Below are 25,318 nucleotides of genomic sequence, written 5' to 3'. Positions count from 1 at the left end.
GACCTTTTGCAGGGTCTTCCTTCAGCATGAACAGCTGCTCCTGAAAAATTGTCCAATTAATACCAAGACCAGAATTTATGAAAGCCCACAAATATTCCGGAGCCTCAAGGTAATATTTTATTGATCTTTTATGCTCCATTAGTCATTGCAAGATAAATCTACCGGTCTTCCCGACGTATATTTCATTGCAGTTAGTGAAAGGGATTTTTAGACAGAGGAATCTGGCTGGTTTTTCACTTAGAAATGTATTTATTAGGGTGGTAAAATTGGTCTAGTAAAAGTGGAATGGAAAATGCGTTTTTTGATTCACGTTTTCCATGATTTTTTTTTTTTAATCTTTTCAACTTACTGTTTGTTTATTTTCTTAAACATTATTTATTTGTTGTTTGTGGATCCTCTATAATATATTTTATTCTCTCTGTTGTTGGTTCTTTTGAGAATTTATGAAGCATAGTTTAAATAATAGAAAAGTTGACGAATATCTTCTCGAAAGATTTTCAATTTACCCATGTATATATATATATACATACACACACACACACACACACATATATATATATATATATATATATATATATATATATATATATATATATATATATATATATATATATATATATATAGTACACACAAGCACATACACACAAATATAATATGGTAGTGAATTTACAGATAAACCAAGAGACAAATTCACGAAACCTCATCCTTTTTCTTATTCATTTCGGTAAAGTGGCTTAATATCTCTTAAGCCCTTCCCTGAAATAATTCAGCATATGAGCAGGAAAGCTGGCAAGCCATGCAGTATGAGAGCAAACATGAAACCCTTTTTTATACTTCTGCTCTCTTGGAATATTCGAAGGAAATACGAGACAAAAGTAATGAAAAGGGATGAAAGTATTCTCTTATTTATGTATGAGAGAGTAAGGGAACGTTCCAAGCAAAGGAGGGTGTTGCAAGGGAAAGAAAGGAAGTGGTAATAAATAGGGAGAAGAGGGAAGAATATTAAATGCCATATAAAGGATAATGAAGAATATGTGATAAGGGGATAGAAAATAACAACAAAAGGTTAGTTGCAGACTAAGGAGAATGTTGCATGGGAAAGAAAGAAAGAAAGGAAGTGATAATAAAGGGAGAATAAGGAAGAAAATTAAATACCACAGCATGGATAATGAAGGATATGTAACAAGAGGATAGAAAATAATAATAAAAGGTTAGTTTCAGACTAAGGAAGTTGTTGGGAAGGACAAAAAAAGAAAGTGATAATAAAAGTGAAAGTAGGAAAAGGAATTAAATTCCATAGAAAGGATAACGAGAAATATGTGATAAGGAGGTAGTGAACAATACGAAAAGAGTGAATAGAAATTATAGTGATATCGATAAAAATTGTAAAAAAAAAAGAAACTGTTGATTACAGCCAGAGTTGATGTGGAAATGATTATGACTGCCGTGGGTATGAGTGCGAGGTAATAATAATAATAATAATAATAATAATAATAATAATAATAATAATAATAATAATAATAATAATAATATATTTGGGTAGGAGACCCTCTTTCAAACATGTATTATTAAAAGTGATAGCTGTGTCGGCTGCATTCTTTTTATATAGAGTTCTCTCTGTTTTTCTAATGACTGACTTTTCTAATAATAATAATAATAGATTTGGAAACATTAAAAGGACATACTGGTTTATGAGGAAGAAATATGGAAAGTAGAACCCACGACAGAAATTGGAATGAGCGGAAAATGGACTAATTATTCATTGTTCTATAACCATTTTAATTCTTTTAGCTTTGAAGATGCATATCCCTTCAACTTTGTAAAAATCTCTTCTTATTTAATAACTAAAATGATATTCCTTTAATTCTGGTCCTCTGTATTAAATAGCATATAGTTATGACCATAAACGAATATTAAAATATGACAAATTACTAATAAAATTCTCAAATTGAAATTACTGATAAAATTCTCAATTTGGTACGAAATGTTCAGTGAACTCAACTTCGGGGAAAAATTAATTAATAAATAATCTCTCGGGAAACTGCAAAGGAAAAAGTCAGCTGTGCAACTGAAATTCAAACTCAACTTTCTCCTAAAAGTTAAGATACGATGTCCTGCAATTTTTCTAAAGCCATCTTAGACGTTGCCAACTCCTTTCGTAAAATAACTTGAGTTAGGAGACAGGAAAATATAATTTCTCTTTTATGGACGAAACTCTAGATACGACAGATTTTAGGATTAATATTTTATTTTTAATATACTCGACACTTAACTCTATGCCTGCCTGTCCATGTTTCTCTTCATGATTTTCTTGACAATTTGTGATAAAAATAGACAATTTAAGATGATAAGGACATCTGTCATACAAGAGGAATTTTCAGTACCGAGTTCCTTTGAGTCAATAGCAATTTCATCGCTCAGGAAATATCTGTTGCTGGTTAATCATACTTTCCCTAGGTGTTTCCACAATAATAATAATAATAATAATAATAATAATAATAATAATAATAATAATAATAATAATAATAATAATAATAATCTTCTCCACATCAACTCTGGTCGTAATCACCAATTTCATTCTCATCTTTTAACTATTACTATCGACCTCCCTATCAATTCTATCTCTTCCTTTATTACTGTCTTCTATTCCTTCTTACATTCTTTATTCTTCTTTTCCAAGCATTTAATTGTATTTTCCCTATTCTCCCTTTTACAATCACATTTTTTTTTCAGAATATAGGGATTCTATCTGAGGGTTTGTACCGTGGGCACAAATCCTCAGGCTATTTCTCTGCAAGTGAAATTTGCCTCGATGAATGCAAGGGATTTTATCTGTTAGGAGTTTTACATCAGATTATTCATCAGGCTAAAAACATCATGGAAGTTATGATCATATATATCGACTGATTTGTCTGTTTATCTATTTATCTTTTGATTTATTTGTTTTATTTATTTACTTCATTTATTTATTTTGTTTGCTTGGTCATTGTCATGTGTGTAACTGTCATTGTATATAAATGAAATCGACTATAAAACATGAACTATACAAAACATTATTATTATTATTATTATTATTATTATTATTATTATTATTATTATTATTATTATTATTATTATTATTATTATTATTATTATTATTATTACAGTTTATGATTTAAAGTCTACCTAGTTGAATATTTTCTTATTCAAAACATCTGGCCGTTAATTCTATTTGCGAATATCTGAATATCAGCCATAACTCACCTATTTCTAGGCAACTGTAACATGAAACCTGTTATTTATAACATAGGTTACCTCTATCTATACGTGGAACAACCAGGCAAATCTCTGTCCACCTGAACAACTGCCTTTGTGTACCTCTATTCATACATAAAATTTACAGTTATACCTTCCATGGAAAAGCCTTTTGTCAAGAACAGGGAACGGCAGACGAGGAATCGTCTGCTGTATTGATAATAGATGGTACTGTTTGGAAATGGTATTCAGAAATTTCTGGTATTCTAAACCTCTCTGAATAAGGGAAGCTGAATATAGATTTTGAGACAAGGCTTGCTGAAGAATCTTCACTCTAGTGTATCTGGAAACAAATTTACTGACGGATCTTGCCTCTTGTGTAACTGGAGACAAATATTTAAGACGGAATGATATTTAGGGAAACAGTCACAGTCTTTGTAACGTCGATTCCAAAAGTAAAAGTTGATTGAGATATGTTTTAATTTACTCTAATTATACGGACGGTAACCTTGTTCATATTGTGGGTTAAAGGTTTTATATATATATATAATGTATTTTAATATTGCCTCTGATATCTAGGACAGAATTGTATATCTTTACAACGTCGATTACAAGAGGAAAACTGATTGAGAAACATTTTAAATTACTCTAATTATAGGAAAGGTAACTTTGGTTATATTGTGGATTGAAAGCTTTTAATATAAAGAGAATATATATTAATATTATCTAAATACCTCAAGCACATAATTTTCCAGTTATTCGAAGAGAAGAAGAAGAAGAAGAAGAAGAAGAAGAAGAAGAAGAAGAAGAAGAAGAAGAAGAAGAAGAAGAAAGACCCTTTGAACTTTTGGTGCCGCGGATATGACCTTTCAATGCAGGAGAGCTAAGGCTAGACTAAGGATTATCTACCACTGTTGTGCACAGTTCATCGAGGTGGTCCTTTGTATTTACTGATGAGATAAGGAGAAGCATTGTGCAATTATGTGTGTGTGTGTGTGTGTTTGTGTATATATATGTGTATGGATGCATATATATAAACTGGAGGGCTTTAGATTTCTCTCTCTCTCTCTCTCTCTCTCTCTCTCTCTCTCTCTCTCTCTTGCTCTTTCTCTCTCTCTCTCTCTCTGTTTCACTTTCTCTCTCTTTCTCCCCTCTCTCTGTTTCATTTTATATATATAATACATATATATACAGTATATGTATATATATATATATATATATATATATATATATATATATATATATATATATATATATATATATATGATTCAAACTTCAACACCAGTATGTTTCAAAATGAGTTACCTTTCATTAATTTCCTTTATGTTTAAGGTAACTCCGGTAGACATCAGCAATATAAATCCACGCAAAGACAATATATATACTTGAGATCATTTCAATATGTCCATACTATATTTTCTTTGTTCAAATACTGTAGCAATAGACGATTTAAATCATTGACTTGATCAAACCTTGAGTTCATCCTAGTTTCTCCATTAATACGAGCAGCCAGAGAACCAATTAACTCGACGAACACAAATTCGGAGAAACTCTGAACGACTGAGGAAAATTACTCGCTCGCTTTTGTCCCAATCGTCGCTTAACGGATGATTGAGCGCCGAGCGTCAAATGCATGTTTCGCTTTTTGGTTATCAGAATTACGAGTGGAAATTCAATATTCTCAAACGCGGAAGTGTCCCCCACCTCTCTCTCTCTCTCTCTCTCTCTCTCTCTCTCTCTCTCTCTCTCTCTCTCTCTCTCTCTCTCTCCCATTGTGCATAATACCCTATAGTCATTTGGGTTGCTTGCTGTTGGTACATTTCTTTATGTAAAAGTGAGAACGACGTATATGTGCTCTCTCTCTCTCTCTCTCTCTCTCTCTCTCTCTCTCTCTCTCTCTCTCTCTCTCTGTTCCACTTCCTCTCTTCAGCTGTTTATATTAATGAGTAACTGGGGGGCTTTAGATCTGCCTGATGCATTCTCTCTCTCTCTCTCTCTCTCTCTCTCTCTCTCTCTCTCTCTCTCTCTGTTCCACTTTCTCTCTTCAGTCTCTCTCTCTCTTTCTCTCCCTCTGTTTCACTTTCTCTCTCTCTCCCTCTCTCTCTGTTCCACTTTCTCTCTTCAGGGGTTTATATTAATGAGTGACTGGAGGGCTTTAGATCTGTCCGAAGTATTCTCTCTCTCTCTCTCTCTCTCTCTCTCTCTCTCTCTCTCTCCTCTCTCTCTCTCTCTCTCTCTCTCTCTCTCTCTCTCTCTCTCTCTCTCTCTCTCTCTCTCTGTTTCACTTTCTCTCTCTTTCTCTCTCTTTCACTTTCTCTCTCTTTCTCTCTCTCTCTGTTTCACTTTCTCTCTTCAGGGGTTTATATTAACTAGTAACTGGAGGGCTTTGGATTTGCCTCTCTCTCTCTCTCTCTCTCTCTCTCTCTCTCTCTCTCTCTCTCTCTCTCTCTCTCTCTCTCAAGGTTTTATGCTAATGAGTAATTGGAGGTCTTCGGATTTGCCTGAAGGGAAATTATTTCTTCTTTACTATAGAATGTCAGTCTTTTCTCCTATGTTTTCATATTAGAATATTATGTCAGAATATGAATCATGTATTTGTTTTTTTTAAAAATAGACAGTGGCTTTTTATTACAGCAAATAAAAACATTACTGTCAACATTAACTCAGAAATAGTAGATTTAAAAAGATATAATGAAGAATTAACCAATAGAAGTAATTTTTTTTAAATAGGTAGTGGTTTTTTTTATAACAATTAAAAATATTACCATAACTATCACTACTGATGTCAGCCCAGAAATAGCAAGATGAAAAAAAATTATGATGAAGAATAACCCAACAACATTAACACCATATATTACATGAAAACACTACTATCACTACTCACTAGCGGATCCAGAAAAATTTCAAGGGGGCGTCACCAATTTTCACATTATATATATATATATATATATAGATATATATATATATATATATATATATATATATATATATATATATATATATATATATATATATATATATATATATATATATATATATATATTATATATATATATATATATATATATATATATATATATATATATATAAATTACATAATTTCTATAATAGATTTTTATTTTCCCATTTCTATATTTCTCATTTATGGTTATTATTATTTAAATCATCAATGTTATTATTTTTCACGGGGCACGTGCCCGGGTGGCAATGCCCCGGATCCATAGTGTCACTACTGTTATTATTGATAGTAACAGTAGTGATGATAATGTTTTTATATAATATATGATGTTAGTGCTGTTGGGTTATTCTTCATTATAATTTTTATAATCTTGCTATTTCTGGGTTGATATCAATAGCAATAATTAGCTATGTAATGTTTTCATTTGTTATAAGAAAAAAGCCAATACCTATCTAAAAAAATAATTTCTATTGGTTACTTTACCATTATAATTTTTTAAGTCTACTCGTTCTGAGTTAATATTGACAATAATGTTATTATTTGTTATAATAAAAAAGAAATAGTAGAATTAAGAGGAAATGACAATGAAGAACAACACAACAGCATTAGCAATAAAGAATAAACACAACGACCTCTTTCTCATCTCAAGTCACACGAAAATAATGATTGTTTCCACCTCATTATCTTTTCTCTCGTGCTTTCACAGCCACTCATTAGCGGATTACTCGGTCTTCACTCCAGGTTCCACTTAACCCTGGTAACGCAACTTGAGAGAGAGAGAGAGAGAGAGAGAGAGAGAGAGAGAGAGAGAGAGAGAGAGAGAGAGAGAGATTAATTTGCCTTAATGGTGGTGGGGTTCTGCTTGGTAGAAAAGCTGACGTGTACTAACAAGGCTAAATTTTGTATACGCTTGGAATTTAAATGCCAAATTATTTCAATGTTTAATTAATAGTATTATCTATTGGGTGATTTATTAGATCTTCATTGATGAGTCTCTCTATCTCTCTCTCTCTCACTATATATATATATATATATATATATATATATATATATATATATATATATATATATATATATATATCTATATATATATATATACAGTATATGTATATATATATATATATATATATATATATATATATATATATATATATATATATATATATATATATATATATATATATGACACAAGGATATAAATCTGATCGCACATGAGGTACCCTTTTTTTTTAATAAATCTGACTACAATAGACCCTCTACCCAACAAAACTTTCAAATGTAAAATTCCCTCCATATTTTCATAGAACACTGATAACCTAGAAATACATCTCACAAAAAAATTATTAATTCACATTCATTCTACATAATTCTTCGAGGACGACGGACCAGAATAATTATGCAATATGAAGCGAGATATGTATTCAATTTAATGAAAAGCGTTCGTGGCGGAAATTGGTGTCACAAAGGTCAGAAAGGGTCAGAGAAGGAAGGCTCGTCATAGGTCAACTGGTTTCTCTCTTCATGACCTTTCTCATCTCCTTCTCCTTTCCTTTATCTTATTTTCTACCTCATTCGTTGTTTTTCTTAGTTTCCCTCAATCTCTAATTTTTATTCTTCTTCAAAAGGAATTATGTGATAAATGAGAGGGAGAGATCATTATGACATTTTTTTAAAAAAATATTTTGCGGTTTATAATTACATATTGGTGACGAAAAGGTATGGTAATAAGTTTGCCAATATGAAGTCTTACGTATATGTGCATATATATACACATATATGTATTATATATATATGTACATATATATATGTAAATTTATATGTGTGTGTAATACAGTATACATACATACATACATACATGCATACATACATACATACATACATACATACATACATACATACATACATACATATATATATATATATACATACATATATATGTATATATATATACAGTATATATATATATATATATATATATATATATATATATATATATATATATATATATATATATATAATCACAAACATGTGTTTTTCTCTTTATAAATGGCCATCTATCCTACGAGGTGTTAATGTTCTGGAAAAATGACAGGGTGTCATTCTGATCCTCAATATTGATCCTAATTCTCGTCTTAATCTCCCTTCCTTGTTCTGCACGCAATTCTATTTTCACTTATTATTATTTAAGCTTGAAAAACGCATTAAAAGACTGACTGCGTATTCTTTACCCAAAGAGAAACAAGGTTATATATAGAATGCTATAAAAAAGGGAATATCTTTCCTGAAACATCTATAAAATTCTGGGTACAGAACTGCTATAAAAAGGAATAATATTTTTTTTATAGGAACATCAATAAATCTCTGGGGGTAATGAAAGTATGAGAAGAGCAAATTTCGTAACTATAATCATTTCTGCCTTTTGAAAACAAACCACAGATTGCCATCTTATATTTAGAGAGAGAGAGAGAGAGAGAGAGAGAGAGAGAGAGAGAGAGAGAGAGGGAACAGGCTACTACAGTCAATCTTGTATTTAGAGAGAGAGAGAGAGAGAGAGAGAGAGAGAGAGAGAGAGAGAGAGAGAGAGAGAGAGAGAGAGAAACAAGTCACTGAAACAAGTCACTACAGACAAACTTATATTGAGAGAGAGAGAGAGAGAGAGAGAGAGAGAGAGAGAGAGAGAGAGAGAGAGAGAGAGAGAGAGAGAGAGAGAGACGGAACCACAACTTACCATCTTACTTTTTGAGAGAGAGAGAGAGAGAGAGAGAGAGAGAGAGAGAGAGAGAGAGAGAGAGAGAGAGAGAGAGAACAAACCATAACTTTTCATCTTATACTGAGAGAGAGAGAGAGAGAGAGAGAGAGATTTTGATTCCTCGTGTATCGTCGAATTTCTAAGAGATTTCCCGCAGTCGACGCGAGGACTCTGACGGGTTAACAGGAGAGATAGGATTTGAGGAAAAGCGTGTCTCGACTGGCCGGGAATCACAGTGATTATTCTGGAAGAGGAATTTTGAAAACAATCCTACGGGTAAGAAGATTTCTGATGTAGTACAACTCTAGTACAAGTAGGAATTTTAGCTTAAGTAAATGAAGTGACTTGTTCTCTTAGGTCAGTGGTCAAATGTCCTTTTAATGTAGGTTTTTAAAAGTAAGGACAATCATAGCTTTACAATATACAAGTAAAAAATGCGCCGAAGTTTCTTCGGCGCAATCTAGTTTTCTGTACGGCGTATGATCAAAGCCACCGGAAATGGATCTATCTTTCGGTGGTCTCGGGATAATGCTGTATGAACCCGGTGGTGGCCTGTCTCATATCGTTGCCAGACGCACAATTGTTGACTAAATTTAACCTTAAATAAAATAAAAACTACTAAGGCTAGAGGGCTGCAATTTGGTATGTTTGATGACTAGAGGGTGGATGATCAACATACCAATTTGCAACCCTCTAGCCTCGGTATTTTTTGAGTTCTGAGGGCCGACAGAAAAAGTGCTAACGGACAGACAAAGCCTACACAATAGTTTTCTTTTACAGAAAATATCATGTGCATATCAAACTAGCATCTTCGAAAAAAATGATCTTAACTGGATGTGATGGTAAATGTGGCTGTTCATTTTCTTTTTTTCAGTACTCGAGGGTATTTTGAAAATATGAATGGTTATTCATTTAAAAATTAAAATCAAGTGAAACAACTACTTTTATGTGCAGTTTCATGTTGCGTTTGAATCATGTCAGTTAGTATTACAATTTCTTCCTTTTACTGCCATCGATTTCTGGCAATCTTACTGAATTATACAAAGATCAAAGCATGAGAGAGAGAGAGAGAGAGAGAGAGAGAGAGAGAGAGAGAGAGAGAGAGAGAGAGAGAGAGAGAGAGAGTAGCTGACGTTACTATTTTTAGAAGATAAGGACATTTTAGTGGTGGCACAAATATAATTACTTCCGCAATATCTATTTCCAATATGCATAAAGTAAGTGTGTATACACACGCACACACACACACATATATATATATATATATATATATATATATATATATATATACATATATATATACATAAATACATACAAACATACATATATATAGGAAGCGAATATATTTTCATGTCTATCGGCCAACACGATTATCATCGTAAACCACTTCTTCCTTACGTCTTTACCCACCCCGCGCCTTCCTCCTCCTCCTCCTCCTCCTCCTCCTCCTCCTCCTCCTCCTCCTCCTCCTTCTCATTCTCCTCCTCATTCTCCCTCAATTCCTCCTCTTTGACATGCGACCTACGAGCTATTCTGGGTAACAAGAGGGTAAAGTAAATACAAATATCAAACACAATTTCGAAAGAGGGAAAAAGGTCGATTGAAAATCTCCCTGGCGGTCACGAAATCCCTCTGTCGTTATGTGACAGAAGAGGGATTTTTTTTTTTTTTTTTGTGGGGATATTTGTGGTAATACTGTTATGCGTACGTGCAGTAGGTGCGGTGCTGTAATGCTGATTTTGGGAATTTGTAATTTTGTTTTTAGGACCTTTTGGGTATGTGTATATATATACTGTATATATATATATATATATATATATATATATATATATATATATATATATATATATATATATATATATATATATATATATATATATATATATATATATATATATATATATATTATATGTCCATTGCTATTCCTATGATGGCTATTTTATGAATATAAATATATATATATATATATATATATATATATATATATATATATATATATATATATATATATATATATATATATATGTATATGCCACTTTATACAAACACACACACACACTCACACACGCACACACATCCAGGAAGAATATCCCCTTTCATAAAATAGCCATCGCAGGAATAGCAATGGATAAATAAAGATAAGAGCTTCGATAAGTCGGGACTACGAAGGATATTTGTCTTACCTCTCATTTCTATTAAACATTTTATTTTTAGAGCAATAACCAAAATAACTGCAATAATAAAACGTCATTTTAAAAGGGAAGTAACAATTCAATTCATAGTAAAGTTTTAGCATACAAAGTTTATATGATAGAAGTTAAAACGAAAATATAAAAAAAAGGAATGAAAAATGTCCATTAAAGTTAAAACGAAAATAAATGAGAAGAAACGAATTAAATGATTTATATCAATATTAGTAAAACTAAAAGAATGAAAATTCCATGAATATATACGTGGAATATTAATCAAAGGTACTTATGACAAAGACGCAGGAAAATTAGCGCTGGAATCATTCAGTTGAAGCCTAGACGGACATTACGTAATCTCCAAGAGCGCAAATGAAGTTCTGAAATTTGCGTAATTAAAAGAATTATTCCTCGTTATGGTGAGTAGATTCGCGATCCTTTAGCAAGTAATAGATATATATTTATATTTTTTCGATATTCACTGTTGAAAGTCGAAGAAGACACGGAAGCACGCATGCGCAGTTCATGCGCACGAAAGTGGGTCATAAGAAAATGATATGTATGAGTGTATGAGTGTATTGAAGGCTACGTTTGTATAAGCATAACCGTAAATGCTAAAATAACTGTATATATATATATATGTATATATATATATATATATATATATATATGTGTGTGTGTGTGTGTATATGTATGTATATACATAAATACATATATATATATATATATATATATATATATATATATATATATATATATATATAATGTAGGTATATACATACATACATACATATATATATATGGATATATATATATATATATATATATATATATATATATATATATATATATATATATATATATATATATATATATAATATAATATAATATCTGGGCTCGTCTGTGTATACGTAACGTTGAAAATAAATATAGCTGAATAAAGACAAAATTTAGTCTCATATAAAGCCTACTAATCGCCTTACCATTCACAACCTAGCTAACTTCATCCCAAATCAATACACAAACAGACAGAGAGAGAGAGAGAGAGAGAGAGAGAGAGAGAGAGAGAGAGAGAGAGAGAGTCTGAAACATGAGAAAGCGTGATTTCTCGAATATCAGCGGATTAATGTCAAATGGTTCCGTTGTATTAGCCGAATTTGATAGAAGCCTCCGACTGGGCGAGATGTTCCTCCTGTTAATTTTCCCGATTGTTCTCTGATTGTAGACAACAATAGGAAACAATTCCTTATGTTTTCAGGATGTCGCCTCCTTTCCCTAATATTTGTTAGCTCCTCTGCACGTTAATTTATTATAAACAGTTTGATTCATATTTAAGCAAGTAAAAAATGCGATATCGAGTTTTCTGTACAGCGTATAATTCTGTATGAAACTCTCAGCCGCGGTCCATGAAACTCTCAGCTGCGTCCGTGAGACTTTCAGCTACGGTCCTGTGGTGTTTTCTGTACAGCGTATAATGCCGTATGAAACTCTCAGCCACGGCCCATGAAACTCAGCCGCGGCCAGTGAGACTTTCAGCTACGGCCCTGTGCTGTTTTCCGTACAGCGTATAATGCTGTATGAAACTCTCAGCCACGGCCCATGAAACTCTCAGCAGCGGCCCCTGAGACTTTCAGCTACTGCCCTATGGTGGCCTGTGTTATTTGCACCTATAGCGGTGCCAGACGCACGATTATGGCTAACTTTAACCTTAAATGAAATAAATACTACTGAGGATAGAGGGCTGCAATTTGGTATGTTTGATGATTGGAGGGCGGATGATCAACATACCAACTTGCAGCCCTCTAGCCTCAGTAGTTTTCAAGATCTGAGGGCGGAAAGAAAAAGCGAGGACGGACAGACATAGCCATCTCAATAGTTTTCTTTTACAGAAAACTAACAAGTAAAAAAATGCCCCGAAGTTTCTTTGGCGCAATCGAGTTTTCTGTACAACGTATAATCAAGGCCACCGAAAATAGATCTATTTTTGGGTGGTCTCGGTGTAATGCTGTATGAGCCGCGGCCCATGAAACTTTAACCACGGCCCGGTGGAGACACATGCTTTCCAAGCTTTGTTCAAGTTCCTAGATATCTATAATATTATGTTATACAGACATTTATATCTATATAAAATGATATTGTAACGGTTATATAAAGTAGGCCATTAATTATTAACATTTTGAAGCACGACATTCTATAAGATCTTGGTCTGATTAAAATTATCTGAATACATAATGTGGGACCCCTTTCCATTAATGTGATGGGATAGTCCAGTCATGTCGTTTGATTTTTATAGGAAAAAAATATAAACCTGAGTTTTAGAATATATTTGCTTGTATATATGCATTCAACAATGTGATGGATAATCACTTTCTAACCCTTTAAATTGCCCATTTGGTCTACACTGTTGTTTGGAATCAGTGAATATATATATATATATATATATATATATATATATATATATATATATATATATATATATATATATATATATATATATTTCCTACAGTTTATATATCCAGTTTTCTTTCTTGAACTAACAATGGTTTTCTAAGAGTGAATTTAAAATATTTAGCCAGGGAACCATGTATTAAATTTGACCTCAGAAGTTATGCAGGTTGATGTAATCAGTAAAAAAGAAAATAAACCATTTTTTTTACTCAGTTACTGAAGAGAGAAGACCACAAAAGTTAACTGGTACTTTCTCATTTACAGAAATCTCCGAGTCGTCCTAATTATGGATTCCCATATGACGAGGATCAAAGATAACACCAAAGTTAGCGCCGTCATCAGCTTCAGGAGAAGCGAGAAGGGCAAAAACTCCAAAGGCCTTTCGCCTTCAGGAGGAAAACTCAACATAAGGAGTCTTAAGGAACCGAAGAAAAGTCCAAATTCGACTCTAGCTAAAGGGGATGACACAGTGACCTTTGACGGGGTCAACAAGAGGCCCAGTTCATCCTCGAAGGGAAGAGAATGTGAGGAAGAAATAAAGGCACTTGGAGGAGGAGGAGGAGGAGGAGGAGGTCGAAGGGCAAAGTCCCCTCAACAAAACATTGCCTCCACATTTGTAACGGTTTTAGCTGACAAAGGGGACGATGAGAAGAAACAGCGTCATAAGGAATCAAAAAATAGAGCGGACAAACTTCAGGTTTGAATTCCCTTCGTCAATTTATAGCTCAGGCTGCTTTGTCAGAAGAGAGAGTTCGAAGTTCAAACGCCTCTCTCTCTCTCTCTCTCTCTCTCTCTCTCTCTCTCTCTCTCTCTTATGAAGAATATTTAGAACTGAGTAAGGGAAGCATTTTGATGACTATTACAACCAATTCACAGGTTAGGCTGTTTTATCAGAGGGTAGATTTCAAAGTTCAAGCGCCTCTCTCTCTCTCTCTCTCTCTCTCTCTCTCTCTCTCTCTCTCTCTCTCTCTTGTCTATTGTCACCAAAATTACCTTTATAAATTTGGCACTGATAATGCTCTTTTGGGTTTTGTTGATTTTATAGCTTTAAAATTTTACATTAAATTTTATTAGTATGTGTATTATTATCCTTTTTACTTTTTGTAATGTTAATATTCATAAAAAATATCAATTTATTCAGATGTCAAGAGTTGAAACTAACCTTTCCCTCCATTTATAATTTCTTAAGAATAAGTGGGCCAATTGATGTGAAATTCCTCTGACGCTAAATCTCAAAGACTTTGCATCTCCCCCTTCAGATAACGTTGGACGACCTGGAGGAGGACGTGAGTAGGCTCAAGGAGAAGGAGGGACGACTCGAGAGCCGCCTGAAGGAGTTCACCCTCAAGAAATATCGCCTGATGTCGACCTTGGACGACATCCACAGTAAATTGGAGGATCTCGCCAGAACCCACAAAAACATTAATGGCGCCAGTGAGCTTTGATTCCTAATGGGAAATCTGATATTTGGTTGGGTGAAATTACTGTCTTCGATTAAGGTAATGCGAGAATGGTGGGACACTTTTGCAAGGAGATAGTGTAGAAATGGTGCAGAGATAATTTTCTTTGATAGTGATGACAATTCACTGTAAAGGTTTGCCTTATTGTAATAAGAGAATAAATGTAAACGTGAGTGATGTAAGGCAGTGGGAATATTACTTTCTTTAATTAAGGTACTGTGAGAATGGTGATACAATTTTGCAAGGAGATAGTGAAGAAATGGTGCAGAGATCATTTTCTTTGATAGCGATAAAAATTCACTGTACGGCTATGCTTTATTGTAATAACAGAATAAATGTAAATCTGATAGATATGGGGAAATACGAATATTTCATTCTAATAAACCTTTGCAAGGAGATAATTGAGAAATTGTGCAGAGATAACCTTCTTTGACAGTGATGAAAATTCACTGTGCAGTTATGCTGTACTATAATAACAATAAATGTAAACATGAATGATTTAAGGAAATCCGAATATTTTTTTGCAAAGTAAATCAGATGATGAGAATACTGATGTTTTAGTAACTTCTTGTGATGAGATAGCAAGCAATTGAGACCAAGCAAAAATTAAAATTATATTGTAAGACGAAAATACTAAAAACATCTCTTTAATTGTTTTAGGAACAGCGCTTACTTAAGGCGTATTTACAGAGAGCTATGAAGCAATAGAAATAAGAATAATTGGTGTACAACAAATATTGTCATTTATTCTCCTCTTTTGAATCTGGTGAATGCTTCAAGTAGCCATAAAAACACAGGTAACTGAAAGAATGTATCATCATATGAATTTGACTCTTTAAGCTTGGTCTCCAAGAAGAGATTCCGCGTATGGAGGGTAGTGTCGTCAGTGTACCTCATGCGGTGCACTGTAGGCATTACTTGAGGTTCTTTGCAGCGTGCCTTCGACCCCTAGCTGCAACTCCTTTCGTTCCTTTTACTGTACCTCCTTTCATATTCGCTTTCTTCCATCTTACTCTCCAGCCTCTCCTAACAACTGATTCATAGTGCAACTGCTTTGAGGTTTTCCTCCTGTTACGCCTTTCAGACCTTCTTACTGTCAATTTCCCTTTACAGCAGTAAATGACCCCATAGGTCCCAGCGCTTGGCCTTAGGCCTAAATTCTCTATTCAGTTCAAATCAATCCAAGAAGAGTTTGAGACCTCTCTTTAGTGTTCTGGGGTTACGTCTTTCTTCATACGAGATTTACGAAGCCAGATTATATGCATCAAGTGCATTATTGCTTCCTGAATTCTCTACAGCGCGAAAAAAAAAATGAATAAACTTTGAGATTTAAATTAATCTGCTTATGTTATCTTATTTTTGGGTGAGAAAAGGATGTTTAGCAACTGGTCCTATTGTACTGGTCTGCTGGGTTCGCCTCTCCCCCAAGGCGATGAAAAATCACTGGCTCTGTGTCATGATCAGTTACTGCTGCAGTATGGGGTCTGCTGCAGTGGGAGGTTGAAACCAACATTCTTTAGAGGTTGAACAATTTCAAGTCAGTGGCCCCTTTGGTGCGCTTGTTCCGTGTGAATGGGTTTCATCTACTGAAATAATAATAATAATAATAATAATAATAATAATAATAATAATAATAATAATAATAATAATAATAATAAAATCATTCATTTTTCCTTGGCATAAGATATCCATTCAATAGAATCTGGGGTGAAAAATATATAAAAAAAATACATAAACCGTGAGAATAGAAATTTGCTTAAATTATTTCATTTTTGGGTAAGAATAAAATATTTGTAAAACGTTTAAATTTTTTTGCCATCTATACACACACACTATATATATATATATATATATATATATATATATATATATATATATATATATATATATATATATATATATATATATATATATATATATATATATATATATATATATATATATATATATATATATATATATATATATATATATATATATATAAATGCCAAGAAAAATGTGTATATATACGTACACACACACACACACACACACACACACACACATATATATATATATATATATATATATATATATATATATATATATATATATATATATATATATATATACATTTATGTAATCTACCATCCCATAAAATCATTTTAACAACTATCAACAAGTTTCTCTATATAAACAGCGCACAGAAAACCTTGAAGCTTCGTTATCTGATCAAAATCAAGGAATACAGTCTTAGAAAAAAATATAAATATCCTTCTCACAGCACAAATAATAACGAATATCTTCTACCATATTTCTGCACGCTTTGCGAATCCGACGATTTTTCTTCAGCGATACTTTTGAACGAATTATTTTTCTTTCGTGCTTCTGCTATTTCTCAGACTTAGAATAGATACCATTCATGAAGTTTTTAAAAGTCTTCTTGAAAAACGATCACTTTTATATGAAAGGTTTATTTTAGATAACCGGAGCTATCAGTCAGTTCTGACGAGTAAATATTCTCTTGCCTAAATCACAAGAAACTTTTTATCAGAACGCATAAATAGAGGTACCTTTATCTCTCTCTCTGTCTGTCTGTCTGTCTGTCTGTCTCTCTCTCTCTCTCTCTCTAGAACGAGCAAACGCATTTGCATTATCAAAAACTGCCGCTCTCTATTCTATACACGGAAGAGTGTATACACCCAGCCCCCATCCCAGTGAACAATAGGGTATAATGTACAATAGAATGGAAGAACGGATGTGTATATGTGTATATGTATATGTGTATGTGTATAGGGGCCGCGTAACATAATTGCATAATTCTATACACCCGGAGTGGAGAGGCCATTAAGGAATTAGAAAGGCCTGTTGGTACTAATATCACTGAGTACTTTTTTTAGACAAATCTTTTTTATTTTGGGGCGCTTTCGAATGGGGAAAGGTCTACCCCCCACCTTTTTTTTTTTTACCCCTTTTCGCTTCTACGAGAGTTCGCGAGGCAATGAAAGGAAAATGCCTTATTATTTCCCATTCTTTATTTTGTTATGTTTTGTTTTTTTTGTCTCTATTATATAGGATTATAAGATAATGAGAATATCGTAGATCATTAATGCAAATATAAATAGAGTTAAGTCCTAATAATAATAAAAAAAATCCCTTGTTATTCTAGAAAATATTTATAGGTACAAGCACTTACTATTTCATGAATTTTTAATGTCAGAATTGATCATGATTTGAAGAACTTTAATGCCATTATTTTCTTGAATGGTTTTTCCTACGTGATTCTTGAAGCTAGTAAACCACTTTAAGAAGATCAAGTGTGGTTTATTTTAGCTAATGAATCAAAGGTTACGTTTCGACGAAATTGCCTGGCAATACATAATAGTGAATTCTATGATAACAGTTTTTATTAAAAAAAAAACTAAATTTTCAGGTATCGGAAAAAATTAAGTTAATTTTTGTCTTACTTTTTTCCTCCGTTGCTTCGTTTCCTGTTATCGAAGAATCTCCCTCCACTTCCCATAGTCACGTTTACCGTTCGCCACTTAGCTTGGTGACCCTGTACTCTTGTACGTTGTTAAAATTCCCCCCACCCCCCACCCCAATCCCTCAAAAGGGTTCACCCTTAAAATCAGAAGGAAAGAGGCTTCACTCTACTACTTATTTTTTTCTTACGCTTGGCGTCTTCGCTTTATACTGGATTAAGTTTTTTTTTTTTTATTTTTAGAAGTCCATCACAAGATTTGTGGTCCACGGAGCTTTTTCACTGGCTCGTTGGGCGAGGCAAAAATGTCGTCACTTAGCAAATAGCGCCATTATGCTTATCAGATTATTTTCAAAGGCTACAAAAAAGTTGACACAATCAGCCCTTTTTTTCGCACTGGCAACCAGTCCGGTTTTATTTAAATTTACGTCCAATTTTTGGGTTCTCAAAGAGAATCGTCATCTATACTGATTAATCTCTGTTGAAAAGTTTTTGCAGTTTATTTATTTGTTTGTTTATTTATTTTAAATAAACTTGCATAATTGCATATTGCTTTTTTCTCAGGTTCCAGTATCTCAATATACTGACCACCTACGCGTATTGATTTCTAAAACTGAATTACTGCATAGTATAGTATACACTGAATATAATCAGTAATGGGTCGTTACGTCAGGACATAAATCAGTTTAAACCAATTAACAAGTAAAAAATGCGCCGAAGTTTCTTCGGTGCAATCGAGTTTTCTGTACAGCCACTACAGCGTATAATCAAGGCCACCGAAGAAAGAATCTATCGCTCGGTGATCTCGGTATAATGCTGTATGAACTGCGGCCCATAAAACTTTAACCACGGCCCGGTGGTGGCCAATCTCTATCGTTGCCAGAAGCACGATTAAGGTTAACTTTAACCTGAAATAAAATAAAATATTCTGAGGCTAGAGGGCTGCAATTTGGCATGACTGATGATTAGAGGGTGACTGATCAACATATCAGCTTGCAGCCCTCTAGCCTCTGTTAGTTTTTAAGATCTGAGGGCGGACAGAAAAAGTGCGGTCAGAAAAACTGCGGACAGAATAAAGTGCGGACAGAATAAAGTGCGGACAGAATAAAGAGCGGACAGAAAAAAATGCGGACGGACAGACACAGCCGGCACAATAGTTTTCTTTTACAGAAAACTAAAAAACTCTTTTCAAGGAATTGTAGTGTACTGAAAATATTACTGAGTAAAACAATACTAGCAGCCTTGTGGGTGTTGTGCAATTGGGATTCCGGAAGTTCAAGCGAAGATGCAACGCATTGCCACCCTAAAACAATTCTCCTTGTATTTTAATAATTTGTTTACATTATTATATATTTATTTACTAGTGTATTTAATTTATCTCTCCTTTTTTATCAGCTGATCTCGGCTTTCTGTATTTCTTATCACCTTCTGTTACTGCTTTCCACCGTAATATTCTTTGGAAGCTTGAATTTCAAGTCAATGACCCATGTGGTGGGCTTGTTCCATATGAATAGGGTTAAACTTGTGAATAATAATAATAATAATAATAATAATAATAATAATAATAATAATAATAATAATAATAATAATAATAATAATAATAATTCCAGTGAACACCATAACCTTTGGAAGCCTGAATTCCAAGTCAATGGCCTCTTTTGTAGGTTTGTTCCATATGAATAGGATTCATCCTCTGAATAATAATAATTAATAATAATAATAATAATAATAATAATAATAATAATAATAATAATAATAATAATAATAATAATAATAATAATCAACAGTTATGTATATGCACATATATACATAACTGTGGATTTGCTTCTCAATTTTAAGACTCATGCTACTATGACTATTTTTAATAATAATAATAATAATAATAATAATAATAATAATAATAATAATAATAATAATAATAATAATAATAATAATAATAATAATAATGATAATAATAATAATAATAATAAAAACGTCAACAAACCATATAATCATATCAGACAGAATTCAGTTTTCCCGGAGCGAAAAACCCTGAATATTATCTTAGTAATTAACCTCTGACATATTCGGGGGGGATGAAAACCCAATCACGCCCACAGATTACAAAGCGCATTTTGCCGTTTCGTTCTTGGTGAAATAATATTGCTTTTGGCAGCCGCAACGGGAGAGTCATGCAGGGGAAATGAGAAGTAAGGTTTACGGTTGATAAATTCAGGTAAATTTGATGATTTTTTGGGTGGGTGATATATTTGCACAAAAGGGAGGTGGGAGAAGAATGTCATATGATTGAGGAATTTCAGTTTATGGGGAAACCAAAAATAAAAGTTTAGGCAGCGAGACTTGCTTAAAGACAAGTATGATAATTTATTTGTATAAATTTTGTGTTTCGATCTCTCTCTCTCTCTCTTTCTCTCTCAAAGAGACTAAGATAATTTGTAGGTGAAATGATATCTATGACAGATATTGTGCAATATACTTCATTTAACTTTAGTCATTTCATAATTTTCAAGCTCTCTCTCTCTCTCTCTCGTTGTAATGATACCGCCTGCGGATATTTTCTAATAATCTTCATGTACCCTGAGTCGAGTCATTTCATCAATTTCATCCTCTCTCTCTCTCTCTCTTACTCCCCCTCTCCCTCTCTCTCTCTCTCTCTCTCTCTCTCTCTCTCTCTCTCTCTCTCTCTCTCTCTCTCTCTCTCTCTCTCAAAGAAGACTAAGACACTTTTAATGTGTAATCATATCGACTGCGTAATACTCTTATTATAACCTGCATTATTTCATCAGTTTTGCCCCCTCTCTCTCTCTCTCTCTCTCTCTCTCTCTCTCTCTCTCTCTCTCTCTCTCTCTCTCTCGCACACCACTATATATTTGTTTTAACAAAAAAAAAAGTCGCTTTTGTACGAACAGGCCAAAAAGTGTTAACAGTACTCGACACCACGAACAATAGGCTTAATGCACATTATGTTGTCACCGTGAAACGGGAGGAGGAGGAGCAGGAGAGGAGGAGGAGGAGGAGGAGGAGGAGGAGGAGGAGGAGGAGGAGGAGGAGGAGGAGGAGGAGGAGGAGGAGGAGGAGGAGCGAGGGGAGGGTGGTTTAAAGGGGGTCTATCGGAAAGTTAATTTAGGTATTTCGACGCGCCGATCGACGGGTCGAATATTACGTAATAAGACTCGCCTTTCGTATTCAAAGGTTAAGGGGTGTTGTTTTTGGTTGTCCATAACACACACACACACACACACACACACACACACACATATATATATATATATATATATATATATATATATATATATATATATATATATATATATATATATATATATATATATATATATATATATATATGCATTAACAGAAATGTTTTAAGAAGACGGAGAGAGAGAGAGAGAGAGAGAGAGAGAGAGAGAGAGAGAGAGAGAGAGAGAGAGAGAGAGAGAGAGAGAGAGAAAGAGAGAATGTCAATGTATTGGTTAATTAAGTCACACACATATATATATATATATATATATATATATATATATATATATATATATATATATATATATATATGCATTAACAGGAATGCTTTAAGCAGATGGAGAGAGAGAGAGAGAGAGAGAGAGAGAGAGAGAGAGAGAGAGAGAGAGAATGCCAATTTATTGATTAATGAAGTCTTTTAAAATATTGTGAGACCTTTCGTAAAAAAAAACAGTTCCATTAATTCAAGAGAAAGTTTAATTAAGTATAATTTCTAAACAGAATTGCAAATGACCATCCGTTTAATGTAGATTCAAAGGAATAGAAGAAAGAAACAATCAAGTAAAAATAAAACTCATGGGTAAAGGGGGAAAGCAGAGCCTTTGATGAGATGGCAAAGCAACATAAATAAAAAAAATGGTAGGAATTATAATACACAAGGAAATTTTCATGTTGGCAATTAAATAGAAATATCAAAAATATCTACATATTTATCCCAAAATTAAGATGCACAAGGTTATGATAAATCATGTGTGAAAGAAGGTAGAAAAATAATGATGATGATGATGTTGGCAGAAAGAGTAGAGAAAGGGGGAATTTTTCTATTTGTACAATGAATATGAAAAAAGACTGATTAATGGCGTAAGTAGAAAAAGACACGACAGTGGAATGATTATTTTTTTTTTTTTTAGGTTGAAAAGAACATTAGACACAAAGTCAAGGCGGAAAAATGACAAAGAGATTACGTTGATGAAATATAGAGAGTAGCATCAAATTCTTTTTTTCAATAAACAGTATGATAAATCTCATTATGAGGACAGCGATGGCATGGTAAAAGCTCGGTTTATCCAGAGAGAGAGAGAGAGAGAGAGAGAGAGAGAGAGAGAGAGAGAGAGAGAGAGAGTGGCAAAGATTAACACATTCATGTTTTCAAAAAATCCCAATATTAAGGTGAAAATATTTAAGTCTTCAAAATAACTTGAATTTAATTTTATTTCTATTATAAACTTGCCATGTATCAGTTTTTTTTTCATGTAAAAGTCAATTTGTTTCACAGACGTCGAATGACAATTAAGTGAAATTTAAAGTAAATATTATTAAATTTAGAAAATAAAATATGAGGTTTCTGATAGAGAATGTTTGGTAATAGAAATATTTCACAAGTTCTTCATATGTACTTCCTCATTTAATAAATGATGGATATTTCCCTAATACATGTTTTTATTCTTTAGCTGTGTAGTAGACTGTAGTAAGGTAGTAAAAGGTAATATCTGCTAAATATTATAGAGCTCGAGAGTTTGTACTGGTCTTGTGAAATTCCATTACCGGAACCTAGAACTTATTCCTGAATTACTGGCACATAAAAATATTAAAACGTAATTAATAATACAAAAATAAATACTGTACCTTGACACACAAATCTAAACTGAACTTGTCCATTACGTGTTTGAAATGAATTTAAAGCAATACCCGTTCAGGAAACTTTCTCTTTCACAGCTAAGAAGGGGCCCCGAGAAAAGAAGTTAACTATGCTACTGACTTTCGAACTCAACTTTCTCCAACTTTCTCCAAAAGTTGAGGCACGATGCCTCGCAAGTTTTCCTCCGTGGCCATTTTCCACGTTGCCAACTCCTGTCATAACACACGAGGGGAGAGAGAGAGAGAGAGAGAGAGAGAGAGAGAGAGAGAGAGAGAGAGAGAGAGAGAGAGAGAGAGAGAGAGAGAGAGAGAGAGAAAAAAAAAAATTTTCAGGGATTTATTTTATACATTTATCGCAGGCGAAAAGTCATAAAGAAAATTATTTTCGTATACTTGTTTTGTCTCTTCTTTTAAATGAAATTGTTTGAATGTAAGGGTTAATTTATCTTTAACACTTCTTATTTTTCTTATTTTACCAATAGGTAATGATGCAGAAAGACCTAATACGGTGAAAAAAAAAACTCTAGTTCTCTGAATTATCCAGAAAAATCTAGAAGCAAATAATAAAAATATACAATGTATACATATGTATACATATATATACATATATATATATATATATATATATATATATATATATATATATATATATATATATATATATATATATATATATATATATATATATATATATATATATATATATATATATATATATATATATATATATATATATATATATATATATATATATATACATACTAAGAACATAGCCACGAGGAAATTGAAACAATTGAGTGCCAGATCTTTCGCCTTTACTCTATGGCATTCTCTTTGGAATTAATATCACATTACCATTCCTCTGGAAGATAATTTCTGCTGACATAATCCTTAGAAAGTCAACAGAGAGAGAGAGAGAGAGAGAGAGAGAGAGAGAGAGAGAGAGAGAGAGAGAGAGAGAGAGAGAGAGATCTTAAGCTACTGCCCATTTTCTGTTGTTGAATACTATCTCTTCGCTGTACTGCCCTCTGTCGAATATGGGTATCTACCTAAATTTACTTTCAATTTATGGGCGCCTTCCTTGATAAAGGAACATCTCCCAACCAATTAACCCGACGCATCAATTCTGAGACCCCGTAGCGGGTTATTGCCGTGGTTAGTGCCGTCAGTGCACCTTACAGGGTGCACTGTAGGCATTACTAAAGGTTCTTTGCAGCGTCCCCTCGGCCCCTAGCTTCAACCTCTTCCATTCCTTTTACTGTACCTCCGCTCATATTGTCTTTCTTCCATCTTACTTTCCACCCTCTCCTAACAAATATTTAATAGTGCAACTGCTTTGAGGTTTTCCTTCTGTTACACCTTTCAGACCTACCTACTCTCAGTTTTCCTTTCCAGCGTCGAATGACCTCTTGGGTCCCAGTGCTTGGCCTTTGGCCTAAACGCTATATTCCGTTCCTTCCATCAATTCCGAGAAGTTTTCAACGACAGATACAAATAACTTATTCGCTTTTGAATTGAACTGAACTGAATATAGAATTTATACCAAAGGCCAAGCACTGGGACCTATGAGGTCATTCAGCGCTGAAACGGAAATTGAGAGTAAAAGGTTTGGAAGGTGTAACAGGAGGAAAACCTCGCAGTTTGCACTATGAATCAACTGTTAAGAGAGGGTTGAAAGTAAAATGGAAGACAGAATATGAAAGGAGGTACAGTAAAAGAAACGAAAGGGGTTGCAGCTAGGGGCCGAAGGCACGTTGCAAAAAACCTTAAGTAATGTCTACAGTGCACCGCATGAGGCCAACCGAGCCTCAAACGCAATGTTCATCATTTTCTAATTGTCAGAGTTCCACGTGGGACTTCAATATGCAGACGCAAAGACTCTTGTTCTCTGGGTTTTGAAATAAATAAATGAATCGACTTTTTTTAAAGTTATTGTTTTAT

General features: G+C 33.3%; 1 protein-coding gene across 1 annotated transcript in view; it reads left to right on the top strand.

Moving 5' to 3' along the window:
• Positions 1-4,121, top strand: part of LOC136852180 (transcription initiation factor TFIID subunit 3-like) — a 54,520-nt gene extending 50,399 nt beyond the window's left edge. Inside the window, exons 2-3 of the mRNA XM_067126625.1 lie at positions 13-109; positions 3,990-4,121. Coding sequence (XP_066982726.1) covers positions 13-109; positions 3,990-4,121 — 229 coding nt within the window. The remainder of the gene's footprint in view (positions 1-12; positions 110-3,989) is intronic.
• The last annotated feature ends 21,197 nt before the right edge of the window (positions 4,122-25,318 follow it).

The sequence above is a fragment of the Macrobrachium rosenbergii genome, chromosome 25, assembly GCF_040412425.1.
Source record: "Macrobrachium rosenbergii isolate ZJJX-2024 chromosome 25, ASM4041242v1, whole genome shotgun sequence".
Lineage (NCBI taxonomy): Eukaryota > Metazoa > Arthropoda > Malacostraca > Decapoda > Palaemonidae > Macrobrachium > Macrobrachium rosenbergii.
Note: the sequence above shows the minus strand (reverse complement) of the source record. Positions and strands in the feature narration are given on the sequence as shown.